This window comes from Chiloscyllium plagiosum, unplaced genomic scaffold (assembly GCF_037043375.1).
Source record: "Chiloscyllium plagiosum isolate Xiang-an unplaced genomic scaffold, Cpla_swu_hap1 HiC_scaffold_23, whole genome shotgun sequence".
In the NCBI taxonomy this organism is placed as follows: Eukaryota; Metazoa; Chordata; class Chondrichthyes; order Orectolobiformes; family Hemiscylliidae; genus Chiloscyllium; species Chiloscyllium plagiosum.
In genome coordinates this window covers 24,953,052-24,966,248 of record NW_028270161.1, presented here as the reverse complement: position 1 = coordinate 24,966,248, position 13,197 = coordinate 24,953,052, and the positions used below count along the sequence as shown (strand labels likewise).

The window sequence follows — 13,197 nt, the reverse complement described above, 5'->3', positions numbered from 1 at the left end:
ATATCTACAGGCTGCACTGGTGCCAAACCCTGTTGATTCTCTTCCACTCTGTCTTTAACTCCTTTTTCACCTGGTGATGTTAATGGTGTGCACACAGGCCTACAGCAAGGCTATTGTTAAATGTCAATGCTCCAAAAATATCTTTACTTTGCTATCTTCCTTATGCTCTACTTGCTGTAGGAATGTCTAGTGGAGCTTGTTCAATGGTTGTGAATAGTTTAAATCTATCTGTTCTGTTTTCAGGTTTCTCTATTGAAGGGCCCTCTCAGGCTAAGATTGAATGTGATGACAAAGGTGATGGGTCGTGTGATGTGCGGTACTGGCCCACTGAGCCTGGTGATTATGCTGTGCATGTGATCTGTGATGATGAAGACATTAAGCACAGTCCCTACATGGCACACATCCTCCCTGCAAACAATGAATGCTTTCCAGAGAAGGTGGGTGTCATGTGTAAACAAATCCCAGGAATCTGGCTGTGACCACCATGTGTTTCTTGGCTATGGAGTATTTTAGAATTTTTTTTCTCATTCAATGACTGGGCCAGCATTTATTACCCATCCCTATTTGCATTTTGATTATCCTTGTAGCTACTGCAGTCCTGCAGCTTTAGCGTTCAGGAGAAAGTTCCAGGGTTTTGACAGATCCCATAAAGGGATAGCAGTTATAGTTCTGAGGCAGGATGGTGAATGGCTTGGATGGGAGCTTTGCAGGCAGTGGTGTTTTGTGCGAGTGCTGCCGTGTGGTTGAAGTTGCAAATTTTGGAAGGTGCTGTTGAATGAGCTGTGGTGAGATACTTCAATGCCTCTTTTAACATCCCTCTGATAATGCAGTATTCCCTCTGGACTTGCTCCCAGGTGCTGATCTACATTGCTGGCCTCCAATCACATGCTATGCTCTGTGGATCAAGAGAACAGCTGACTGCTACCTTCTTGGACTGTTCAGCATGGCTTGTATATAATAGCCTTGCCAGTGATTTATCTTTTTTGCTGCATTCTGTAATTAAGGCTTGTTTTTAAAAAAATTAGTTATAGGAATTGAAGTGGTGGTTGATTTCTAAGTCCCAATGTGAGAATAAAGTACTTGGCCTGTGTAACACTGGCATTCCCCTGTCTGCCTTGACTGATTACTGGACACTTTGGTGAAGTCACTGCTCATTATATCATCTCACTCAATCTTCCTTTTTTCAGGTGAAAGCTTTCGGCCCAGGTCTGGAGCCGACAGGCTGCATTGTGAACAAACCGGCTGAGTTTACTATTGATGCACGGGCAGCAGGCAAGGGTGAACTGAAGATCTATGCACAGGTTGGTTGGTAATGTCTTGATGCCTTCTGGGCTGGTATGTACCAGGGTGGGTGGAGATCTGCCTGGTGTTTGCCAGTGGATCAGATTTGCTGCTTGACTAGGAGGCTGGGATGGGGAGAGGGAACAGCTCTTTGTGTGGAGAGTTACCACCTGAGTCAAACCATTTACTGACTGTCTCTCGTCGGTCATTATCATTTAGGTATTGGAGTAGGTTGGGAAACTGGGTCAGTCTGCACCTTCATAATGGGAATGAGGGGAGAGCACCTTCACTGAGTGGGGTCCAGCAGGAAGACCGTCAACACTTTATTTTTCTTCGAGGAGATAACTTAGTGCCAGATGGAAATTGCTAACTGTTAAAGAACAATGTGGAGGCAGGGATGTCTGTTTTAGTGGGTGGAAGTTGGCTGTTCTTCTCAGTTTCTGCTTGGCACAATACAATGATTTTTATTTTTATTTTTTTCTCTCTCTCATTTCTTCCCTGCCCCAGGATGCAGAAGGTGTTCCTATTGACATCCAGATCAAGGATAATCACGACAACACATTCAAATGTGTGTATGTACCCCGGAAACCCATCAAACACACCATCATCATCAGCTGGGGGGGTGTCAATATCCCCAACAGTCCTTTCAGGGTAGGTGTGGGGCACTCGAGTGCAATGGAATTGAAATAGAGTTCTGTTGGTGGGATCGATCCCACCAACACTCGCTGACAGAGTTGGAAAACTGAGATTGAGAGAGGCTGGTTAGTGAGCAATAGTGCTCCGCTTTGCAGGGTGTAAACTTTCATTGAATATGAAATGAACTGATGTACAACAAAATATTGTTGCACTTTGCATGTTCTGTGTGAGGCCTATGCTGTTGTTCCTTGCTATTACATGCCCTTGGCCAACTACTTGTTTGTTCATTTGTACCTCTTGTGCTGCAGGTATCTGTTGGTGAGGGCTGTCACCCACAGAAAGTGAAAGTCTATGGGCCAGGTGTGGAGAAAACTGGACTCAAGGCAAATGAGCCCACGTATTTCACTGTGGACTGTAGTGAGGCTGGACAGGGTAAGTCTCGAGCAACTCCTTCACCTCGCGTTAGTGTATTCTTGTGTGAAAAGGGGGGGCATTGACCAAAGAAAGACTGACTTGTTGGCCTCCCATCAGGAGCAAGGAAAGTAGAGACAATAATTATGGACTGTCATTCAGAAAATTGAGCTAATAAATGGAAGTCAGTGGAGATAAAAAAACAAAACAGTATTTTGACTCTGAGCACTGTTTTGAGGTATTGGATGGAATTGTTTAGGGTTACACTATTGATATGTATATGGACTTGTACAAGGTGATCGACCCAATACAGTACCACATCATGAATTTGTTAGTAGCATTAATTTTTTAAAGTCCACATTTAAAGGAAATTTTGGTAGCATAAATACAGAATTGGCAAAAGGATAGCAAGGCATTCATAATGGGTGTGGAAACTTCAATTACAGGAAAGATGGATGTGCTGGGATCCAAAGGCTTGGTGCATGGGGTACTTGACCTTTTGACCTTGAAGGACCAGCACAGCAGATGTGTGGTAATGCCATTCTGCAAATTGCCCTATGAGCAACACATCGTTTAGACTTCGAAATGTTGTTGTTTCTTCAATGTTGCTGGATCTCCTGTCCTCTCAGCATTGTGGATGTACCTGCACCACATGGACTGCAGGGACTTCAAGGCAGATTGGCATCGCTTGGGCAATCAGGGTTAAGGGAAAATACTGACCCAGCCAGTGCTGCTCAAATCGCATGAAACAGAGCCATGGGATCTGACCATCTTTGTTAGATGGTGAAGCATAAAGGTGGGAGCATACAGTTGCTTTGGCAACTTCTACCAGACATTGTCACTCACACCAGTTTGTGCTAAATATTAGCTGTCTTAGAGTGGAGCCTTCATCACCATTTTTAGCCCTAATTATTAGGATTTCCTCTATTTTTAAACCCTGGTCTCAGTCTGTTCTCTATATTTTGAGCAGGTGATGTGAGCATTGGCATTAAGTGTGCCCCAGGAGTCGTGGGACCTGCTGAGGCTGACATTGATTTTGACATCATCAAGAATGACAATGACACTTTTACTGTGAAATACACTCCTCCTGGACCAGGACGCTACACCATCATGGTGCTGTTTGCTGACCAGGTATGTCAGGCACAGACCCTGTTAAGACTTTTTCAATTACATGAAGTTCAAATTCCTATCTGGCTTCTGTTGAGAAGGCTGGAATTTGTATTGGGTATAGCAGGGACTAAATATTTTCCTTGTTAAAAAAGGGGGACATAAAATAAACATGTGACCACTTAGCCCTTTATCCTGTCTGCATTTGTTTGATTGTAGCTAATCTGCACGTCCACTCCTTTCTTTGGATTGTCTTCTTTATACTCCCTATCCCATAATACCCTTCCCAACAATCTATTGTTCTACCTCTTAAAGATTTTTGGTCCCCATGTCAGCTGTTTGAGGCATGAGCATGCCATATTCTTTTGTACGAAGACATTATCGAGCAGCTAACTAAGTTTGAGGTTCTGCTCCCTGTGAACTTGCACACTGATATAAATCGTTTTGCTCTTGTTTAAGTCGATTTTAAAGGATTCAATAGGACACTTTTTTTTAGTTTGGATCTTGCTTCACTTTGATTTAAGGGAGCATAAGCTGGCCTCCAACTTTCCCATTGTGTTGTGGTGGACCTGCACCAAAATTTGTCACTGAACTGTTGAGTTGGGCCTTGACTGAGAAACACTTTGGGCTGGGATGGGTAGCAGTCCACAGCTGACTTCCACTAATCCCTTCTGGGAACCCATGGGGACGTTTTACCAGGTTAAAGTGTGGCAACTCTTTGATCAGTTTTGCCCCCTCTACCCCATTCCAAACCACAATCTGCTGATCTCCACTGACTGTGTCTCTGGCTCGTTTCTAACACATCCCTGTCGAATTTGTCCAACAGGAAATTCCCATCAGCCCATTCCGCATTAAGGTGGAGCCATCACATGATGCAGGAAAGGTGAAGGCTGAAGGTCCTGGATTGAGTCGGACGGGTAAGTGTCTGAGTTCAGACTGAGGGTCACCACCATTTCCAGGACTGTCCTGGAGTCTCCCAAACTAAAAGCAAATCTTCTGGGTGGAGAAATAAGTGACACTACCAGGAAAAGAATAAATCTGGTCTTAACCAGCTTGTCAGCCACGATTGAATGAATGGCTGGGCAGAATGGCTTTATTCTGCTTTCTTAGCCATCCCATATTTATAAACAATGGAAACAGAAAAGGATCATAAAGATATATAAGGCTGTTTTTCCACTTGGAGATGGGAGGAGTTCATAAATCCTCGAGGAACAAGTCCCTTGGAGTCTTGCTGAGTTAAGGAGTCCTGTCCCTGTTGGGTCACTTCAGCTTTGTGATTGCTGTCAGTGTGGCTGAGTGGGAGAGTTGCATTGCAGCAAATCGGCATGTCCAGCTCCCAGCACTAAGGGCTGGTGGAGCAGTGGCAGTGGAATACCGGGTACTGAGATGGATTAAACCCCACACCAAACCACTCCAACCGGCACTGAGTGGTGAGGTGGGGAAGGAAGGGAGAGCTACTGGCGCCTCCTAGTGCTGTTCATTGAGTAGGTGCTGTCCTATGGTATTGGCCTTGAGGGGTTCTTCATGCTGGCCTGCTCTTGAAGATGATTCTTTGTTTCTCAGGTGTCGAAGTTGGCAAACCCACTCACTTCACCGTCTACACAAAGGGAGCTGGCAAGGCCACACTGGATGTCCAGTTCACTGGAGTGGCGAAAGGCGAGGCTGTCCGAGACTTTGAGATCATCGATAACCATGACTACTCATACACTGTGAAATACACTGCTGTACAACAGGTGGGAGGGGCTTGGAGCTGGGTTTGGGTGGGTTTGTGGATCAGTGCCAAGGTTCTTTGTTGTTTAGGGGAATGCTGGTGTTTGCATCTTAAGGGGATTGGAACAGATCTTTTGGGGATTGTTTCCAGGGATGCAGCCCTGGGATTGGGTGGGGTATGTACCTAGTTGGGTAGTTTGGAAATCCACAGCTTGTACCTTGTGCTCTTCTATATCGGGATTAAGCATTGTATGTAAAGCAATGGATTTTGAAGGTCTGCTCTTTCTCTAACCACTGGCCTGTGGTCTTGTTGCAGGGTAATTTGCTGGTGGCTGTGACTTATGGAGGTGACCAGGTTCCCAAGAGTCCATTTACGGTCAATGTGGCTCCACCTCTTGATCTGAACAAGGTCAAAGTTCAGGGACTTAACAACAGTAAGATCACTAAATTGTTATAAATATTTTGGCTGTTTATCCTCTGAAATTCTCACTTGTACATCGGCATGGCGATCTGAGCAGGGCCTGAGACCATAGGAGAGTGGCCACTTGACAATTGCTTGTAACTCCACCTCCTCCCAAGCTAGATCTGAACTTAGCTCCATGTCTTTGTGCACCTCCATTCCCTGTTTCTGCCAGTTTCCACCCCCTCCCCCTTGCACTGGGTGACTAGGCTGTTACACTTGCACAATCTGTCTCTGCTTGATGTGCTGGTGATGGGCCCCCTTTTTGGAGAGTGATTCTCAGGACTCTACGGAGCTGTGAGGCTGTTGTGATAAAGGAAGTCCTGAGTGATCTTTATGAAGCCCTTGAGTTGGGTGTGTGTGTGGGCATTCTCCAGAGCAGTTGGGGTTTAGTACAACACTACCTTTTTTTTTTTTAAATTTTGAGAGCTGGGGCTCAAAAGCAGTGGAGATAACGGATTAAAATCCACAGGTAGATACTGACATGACTTCACCACCACTTCCAGACTCCCCTGCCTTGCTCATTGATTCCTGACCATACTTGTGTTTTCACATTTCCTCACAGCCTCCAGCCCTCAATGTTTTGACTGATGTGGATGAATCCAATTCTAACTCCTTCAGCATCTGATTTCAATTGGCCATGCTTTACCTTCAACTCCCTGTACCCCAGGCTCTGAAATTCTCTCTCTAACTCTGTGATGATTAAACCCCTCCCCAGCCTTTTGATTGTAATGTGGCTTAGCGTTACATCTCTGTCTGACTTTCTGTGAAGCAGGATGGGAGTAAACATAAGGTGCTGTTGTTTCTCTCTTGCAGAGGTTGATGTCGGCAAGGATCAGGAATTTAGTGTTGACACTCGAGGTGCAGGAGGTCAGGGCAAAGTCGATGTGAAAATCACCTCCCCATCCCGCCGTCCTATCCCATGCAAGGTGGAGACAGGTTCGACTAGTGACATTCACTCTGTGAAGTATATGCCACCTGAGGAGGGGCCTTACAAAGTGGATGTCAGCTATGATGGGCACCCAGTACCTGGAAGCCCCTTCACAGTGGAGGGCGTCATGCCCCCTGACCCCACCAAGGTGAGGATGTTCAAGATACTTTTAGTGTCAGAATAGCAAGAGCTGATGGTGGAAATGAGGCCCTTCAGGGCTAACACTGGGTTGGGACAAATGGGCAATGACCACTCACTGATGGAAAAGGATAAGATTTCTTGCTTAACTACTGCCATCTTTCTTTCTTTCTTTCCCCCCCTTCCCCCCCCCCCCCCCCCCCCCTCATCCCACCAAAAGAAAAATTATGGTAGTGATTTGAGTTGGAGATAAACTCCTCAACTCATCTCTCATTTTGGGTCCTGGGTGTCTCCACTTTCCATTTCTCTCCAGTTGTAAAACTGCATGAAGAAGATGGATGATGAGTTCCTGTTCATTTGAATCTGAATTTAAACCAAAACTGGGCAGTTCATTGGCTCTCATTGTTGATTTTCTCCTCTGCCATCCATTTTTTTTTATATAAAAAAAGCCCCACTGCAGCATTCCTGTATTCCTTACTCCTGGTCTAGTGAGCCGACCCTATCCATCCTTTCCTGAGTTTTCCCATCTCCTCCCTCCTCCTGAAGACTGTGGGACCTGTATCAGTGGATAGCACTCTCCAGAGTTGATAGGTTTGCATTCAAAATCCACTCCAGTGTCCAGAGCCCCAAATCCAGACCACCCCTCCCAGAGCTGAACCAAGGGAGCAGCTTGGTTGGGACAAAAGGGGACTCTAAGACTTACCCTCTCTGGTGTTTGTAAAATATCCTATTACGCCATTTTGAAGAGAAGCAGGAGAATTATCCTTGCTGATGTTAATCTCCACTATCATGACTTAAGTGGCTTATATGGACATACACAGACAAGCTCCAAACAGCTCAGCATGTATGTTGGCTCCTTTTTCAGATTTATAACTGATTGTAAGGCATTCTGGAATATGTTGGGAAAGCTGTTTTTAGTTTGCTTTCATAAAAAGAAGAAAATTAATGTACAGGAGTGGAGTGCCCCAGAAGTAATGGGGATCTCTGGCTAGAGGCCAGGACTGTGGTGTAACTGTGACCAAACTTGGCCAAGTATGAAAATAATGAAGACCTGGATGAGATGGTCCTTTTTTCTACAAATTTAAATGAGCAATTCTGATTTGCTTTCAGGTTCGGGCCTACGGACCAGGCCTCAAAGGTGGTGTAGTAGGAAAAGCAGCTCCCTTTACCATTGACACCAAAGGTGCAGGCACTGGTGGACTTGGTCTGACTGTGGAAGGTCCTTGTGAAGCCAAGATTGAGTGTCAAGATAATGGTGATGGTTCCTGTTCTGTCTCGTACCTCCCAACAGAACCCGGTGAATATACAGTCAATATTCTGTTTGCTGAGGCCCACATCCCAGGATCCCCCTTCAAAGCAGACATCAAGTCACTTTTTGACCCTAGCAAGGTCACAGCCAGCGGCCCAGGGCTGGAGCGGGGTAAAGTGGGTGAAGCAGCAACTTTCACTGTGGATTGTTCCAAGGCAGGAGATGCTGAGCTGACAATTGAGATCATTTCTGAATCCGGTGCAAAGGCTGAAGTTCACATTCAGAACAACAGCGATGGGACTTTTGGCATCACCTACATCCCACCATTTCCTGGCATGTACACCATCACCATCAAATACGGTGGGCATGCAGTGCCCAAATTTCCAGCCCGTGTCCGGGTCGATCCAGCTATTGACACCACAGGGATGAAGGTGTTTGGACCAGGAGTTGAACCTCGTGGTAAGGCAACAGTTTGTGCATGTAACCAATTGCTACTGTCTCCTAAACCCTTCCTGTAAGAACTCCGTCTGGGAGAAGCAGTCTCTGTCTTGACTGTTACCTGCTGTTGACCATTGTGCATATGATTGATTTTTGACACAGGTTCCCAATCTCAGATACGCACCAACGGAGCAATCGGAGTGTCTATCATTGTTTAGATCGATGAGACCAGATAATACACTGACATGCTACAGTGGCTCCAAAGTATTGGGACTGAATGGGGTGGAAAACCTAAGGGCATTAGGATCATTATTGTAGAAAAGAACCAAGTGGAACAGTCTGATTTCATCTCTACTGATATTCCAGGTGTTCTCCGGGAGGTTACTACTGGGTTCACTGTGGATTCTCGGTCTCTCAACAAGACTGGTGGGAACCACATCAAAGTTCATATTGTCAATCCATCTGGGGCAAAGACTGACAGCTACATCAAGGACAATGGTGATGGAACGTACCATGTGGAGTACACTGCCTATGAAGATGGTAAGTGACAATAGGGCTTTTCTTTCTTTTTTTTTTTCTCAAGTTTTTAAATTTGCCCTTGGAAATTGAAATCACCTAAGGCCAGTGTTCCTTGTAGGAGGAAGTGAGGACTGCAGATGCTGGAGATCAGAGCTGAAAAATGTGTTGCTGGAAAAGCGCAGCAGGTCAGGCAGCATCCAAGGAGCAGGAGAATCGATGTTTCAGGCATAAGCCCTTCAGGAATTCCTGAAATGTCGATTCTCCTGCTCCTTGGATGCTGCCTGACCTGCCTTTTTCCAGCAACACATTTTTCAGTGCTTATTGTAGTCAACATATTGATTCCCTGAGAGTGAGTACCCCAATCCTTGTCAATCCAAAGTGTGTTCCATGGTCAGGTGACACTAGCTGTTTCCAGTCAGCACTAACATGCTCTCCTGTTTTGATAGAGTGCAAAATAATGGTCAGTTCTAGAAAGTTATTTGAACGTGATACTACTTTGTTTCTCTCTGTACAAAAGACCAGAGTTTCTCCTGCACTTTTTTTTTGTTTCTGGAAAGGTTATTTGATTTGAAGACAGCCCCTGGGCACCAGGTAAACTGACATTGTTTCATTAGGCCACTCAGTTTTCCCTTGAATACCCTGGCTGCTTTTGGAGTCTTAAAGCCTATTGCTGCGTTCCCTTTCTCCCTCCTGTGTTGCTGAATTCCCTGTGTCCTGTCCAGAAGTTGGGGAGTCAAAGACACTGGGAATCTTTGTCCCTCAAGGCAAATCTTATGAGACCTGAGGATTCTGTTACTCATTTCCTATCTGATCTTCCACCAATCGGAGGTCCTCAAACATCTGCTTTCCCTCCACTTCCTAATCAACTTTGTTGTCTTCTAGTATAGTAGGGACTACCTTCCTTGTCATTGTTGCAGGAAGACAGGCCCCTGATGGGGCATTTTAACAAGCGGGATATGAGCGGGAAAGCTGTCCATTGCTGGCACCTGAGCTAGCTGTTAGTTCATTAAGGGGTGGTAGCATTGGCACATTGATTGCTGTGATGGGGTTAACATTCTCTTTATGCTGTTTATTTTCTCCCTCTGGTCATCTGTCTCTGCTCCTGTTCTCCATTTTCAGGAGTACATATGATTGAAGTGTTGTATGACGATGTCCCACTTCCTAAGAGTCCATTCAGAGTTGGCGTCACTGAAGGATGCGACCCAACCCGTGTTCGTGCCTATGGACCGGGTCTGGAGGGAGGCCTAGTCAACAAACCCAACCGATTCACTGTGGAAACCAGGTGAGATGCAGCCTGAGCTTATAGGTACAGTTAGGGAATCAGAAATGAGCCATCAGGGCAGCCATTTAATCTCCTCCCCAAATGTGTACTCCTATAGAAGGTTCCAGCTAAGCGTTCAGCTTTGTGAATGTCTCCTAATGGTATTCTCCTCGCTTCACTTATTCTGAGGCAGTGTCTGAAGGTCAGGAGCTTCCTGGCAGCTCCAGTTTGCAAGTTGGCAATAAGGTGGAATGTGCCTGGCCACAAGTCTAGGTTTGGTTTAGCGCTCAGTTGTAATAAATGACCCTTGGGACAGGTGGCAATCTGCTTTATCCTAATGTCTACCCTGACCCCCCCCCCTCTGTGCCTGTCTGTTTAGGGGAGCAGGTACTGGAGGCCTTGGGCTGGCCATTGAGGGTCCTTCGGAGGCTAAGATGTCTTGCAAGGACAACAAGGATGGAAGCTGCAGTGTTGAATACATCCCCTTCACCCCTGGAGATTACGATGTCAACATTACGTTTGGAGGGCACCCTATTCCAGGTGAGTAGACCTGCTTTGGATTAACTGCGGAGTGATTGTCTTACCTTATCTGGCCAAAGGGGAACAGTATTGACCCTGTCAAGTCCTATACCTTTTGATGAAATCTTCTAGACTCTGGAGAAAAGATCTGTTCTACAAGGGACAAACTTGTAGAGCAACTTATGTAGAGAAGCAGGTTCTTCGTTCCTTGGACAAAGACCAAAACTATACATTAGTCGTAGCTGTGGTCTCCTCAAATCCCTATATTCAAGCAGTTACCACTAATAGAAAGTAGTGTTAAGGTTTGAGTGCCTCCTCTGAAGTGTGTTGGGAACTGCCTGAGTGTTGGTTATGACCAGTACCATGTGATTTTTGATTTGCTTGTGTTGACAGGAAGTGCGTTCCGTGTTCCAGTCAAAGAGCTGGTAGATCCAAGCAAGGTGAAGTGTTCGGGCCCTGGGCTGGGCACTGGGGTACGGGCACATGTGCCCCAGACTTTCACTGTCGATTGTAGCAAGGCTGGGCTGGCACCACTCAAGGTTCTGATCCTTGGGCCCACCGGTAAGTCTCTGCAGTGGCTGTTCCTGACCCCAGGAGTTCACTGTGGGATTTGCTACGAAATGACATGTCTGTTAAAACTAAAGTCTGAAGATTTTTTTTGTGGGGTGGGGGCATGGTTATGACTTGAACAAGCTGTGGGGGAGGAATTGCGTGTGGAGGGTGCAGTGGTAAATGTTTATGGACTGACTATTGGTGAGCTGTGGCTCCTCTCTCCCTGTTCTAGGTGTATCAGAACCTGCAAAGGTTATTGATAATGGCAACGGTACCCACACTGTTCACTACACACCCGCCACAGACGGTCCATTCACCGTCTCAGTCAAATATGCAGACCAGGAGGTTCCTCGCAGGTAAGTGTTCAATAATGCATCCCTGAAAATCTCAAGCTAAACTTTTTAATAAATCTCCAGCTGGGAACTGTCTAATCTGGGTTCCAGCGAGGGTGCAGAGTGAGATTTACTGGATTGGTGAAGCATAAGCAAAGTATTACACAAACTAAAATTAAAAACAGCAGTACTCTGGAAATGTTTAGGATGGGCAGCACCTGTGGAGAGAGACATAGTTAATATTTTGGGTAGGTGACCTTTTTCATCAGAACTGCAAGATCATTGACCTGTCTTATTGACTGTTATACTCAGGACAACAGATACTGCCTGTCCTGTTTGTGCCCGGCTAGAGTTTTTTTGGCAAGTGGAATCTGGCTGTTGGGCTGTACAACTATTTGATCACTAATATGGAATGTTCAAAAGTCATCTCATTAACACACCTATTTGATTTCCTTTCTTTAGAATTCTCCCCATGAACATTGTCCAACCCCTTATCTAACACCATGCCCTACTTCTGGTAGCTGGGAACACTGGCACTTCCCTCCTTCCTGTCTGAGGAACAAATGTTCACCAGTGCTGTGTACTTTCAGCGTTGGCTGATTATTGTATCCACACAGCTACTGTCCTTTTTAATCTCCTCATGGGATTGTGTTGCTAATGTGGTATTTCATTAATTGCTTTTTAAAATCAGTGAAGTCTTTAACCAAATTATCCTAACCAATCCTCAATTACAACAAAGAATCAGATTAAATTAGTTCAGCATGATTTGCTTTAAGCCCTTGCTGGCTTTAATTTCTCCAAGTGCCAGTTAACCTTTTTTATAATGCCCTTCTTTTTCAGTCCCTTCAAGATCAAGGTTCTGCCAACCCATGATGCCAGCAAGGTGCGAGCAAGTGGGCCAGGGCTTAATGCTTCTGGAGTGCCAGCTAGTCTTCCTGTTGAGTTCACTATTGATGCCAGGGATGCTGGAGAGGGACTGCTTACTGTGCAGATCATTGTAAGTCAAGTGTGTGTGTCTCCTGCTCCTCTGATTTTAGGTCAGATGCTCCCCAGCTCCTGCTCATGTCACCTAAAGAACCAACATAATCCTATATCCTCTGTGGTGTTGATGTTTATATAGCACTGTTAGGGAGTGCCCATCAAGCACTAATGTTTTCATGAAGAATGGCTGCTTCAGATTGGTCTATGTGGCATGTTGGGCCACTCCTAATTCTATTAGTTTTTTAAAATAGTGATGGAAAAGGATAGACCAGATCTAAAAGTTGAAGTTCTAAATTGGAGAAAGGCCAATTTTTGACAGTATTGGCAAGACCTTTTGAAAGCTGATTGGGGGCAGTTGTTTGCAGGTAAAGGGTCAGCTGGAAAATGGGAAGCTGTCAGAAATAGGAACAAGAATCCAGAGAAAGTATATTCCTGTTAGGGTAAAAGGAAAGGCTGTTAAGTGTAGGGAATGCTGGATGACTAAAGAAACTGAACCTTTCCTTAAGGAAAAGGAAGCCTATGTAAGGTATAGACAGACCGGATAGATTGAGTGAATCCTTAGAGTAAAAAGGCAGTAGGAGTATACTTAAGAGGGAAATCAGGAGGACAAAAAAGGGACATGAGATAGCTTTGGCAAATAGAACTAAGGACAAAAGGGTAACTAGGGAGAGA

The 13,197-nt window shown here is 45.4% G+C and overlaps 1 protein-coding gene across 4 annotated transcripts in view; it reads left to right on the top strand.

The window, feature by feature from the left end:
- The window catches only part of flncb (filamin C, gamma b (actin binding protein 280)), a 58,192-nt gene that overhangs the window by 20,199 nt on the left and 24,796 nt on the right, over nucleotides 1-13,197 (top strand). For all 4 annotated transcript variants that reach the window (XM_043713906.2, XM_043713905.2, XM_043713904.2 and 1 more), the window contains 16 exons: nucleotides 244-437; nucleotides 1,188-1,301; nucleotides 1,789-1,932; nucleotides 2,226-2,349; nucleotides 3,299-3,459; nucleotides 4,262-4,352; nucleotides 4,999-5,168; nucleotides 5,462-5,579; nucleotides 6,422-6,684; nucleotides 7,785-8,382; nucleotides 8,728-8,901; nucleotides 10,000-10,162; nucleotides 10,521-10,681; nucleotides 11,054-11,221; nucleotides 11,445-11,568; nucleotides 12,385-12,541. In XM_043713906.2, the coding sequence (XP_043569841.1) occupies nucleotides 244-437; nucleotides 1,188-1,301; nucleotides 1,789-1,932; nucleotides 2,226-2,349; nucleotides 3,299-3,459; nucleotides 4,262-4,352; nucleotides 4,999-5,168; nucleotides 5,462-5,579; nucleotides 6,422-6,684; nucleotides 7,785-8,382; nucleotides 8,728-8,901; nucleotides 10,000-10,162; nucleotides 10,521-10,681; nucleotides 11,054-11,221; nucleotides 11,445-11,568; nucleotides 12,385-12,541 (2,924 nt within the window). The remainder of the gene's footprint in view (nucleotides 1-243; nucleotides 438-1,187; nucleotides 1,302-1,788; nucleotides 1,933-2,225; nucleotides 2,350-3,298; nucleotides 3,460-4,261; nucleotides 4,353-4,998; nucleotides 5,169-5,461; nucleotides 5,580-6,421; nucleotides 6,685-7,784; nucleotides 8,383-8,727; nucleotides 8,902-9,999; nucleotides 10,163-10,520; nucleotides 10,682-11,053; nucleotides 11,222-11,444; nucleotides 11,569-12,384; nucleotides 12,542-13,197) is intronic.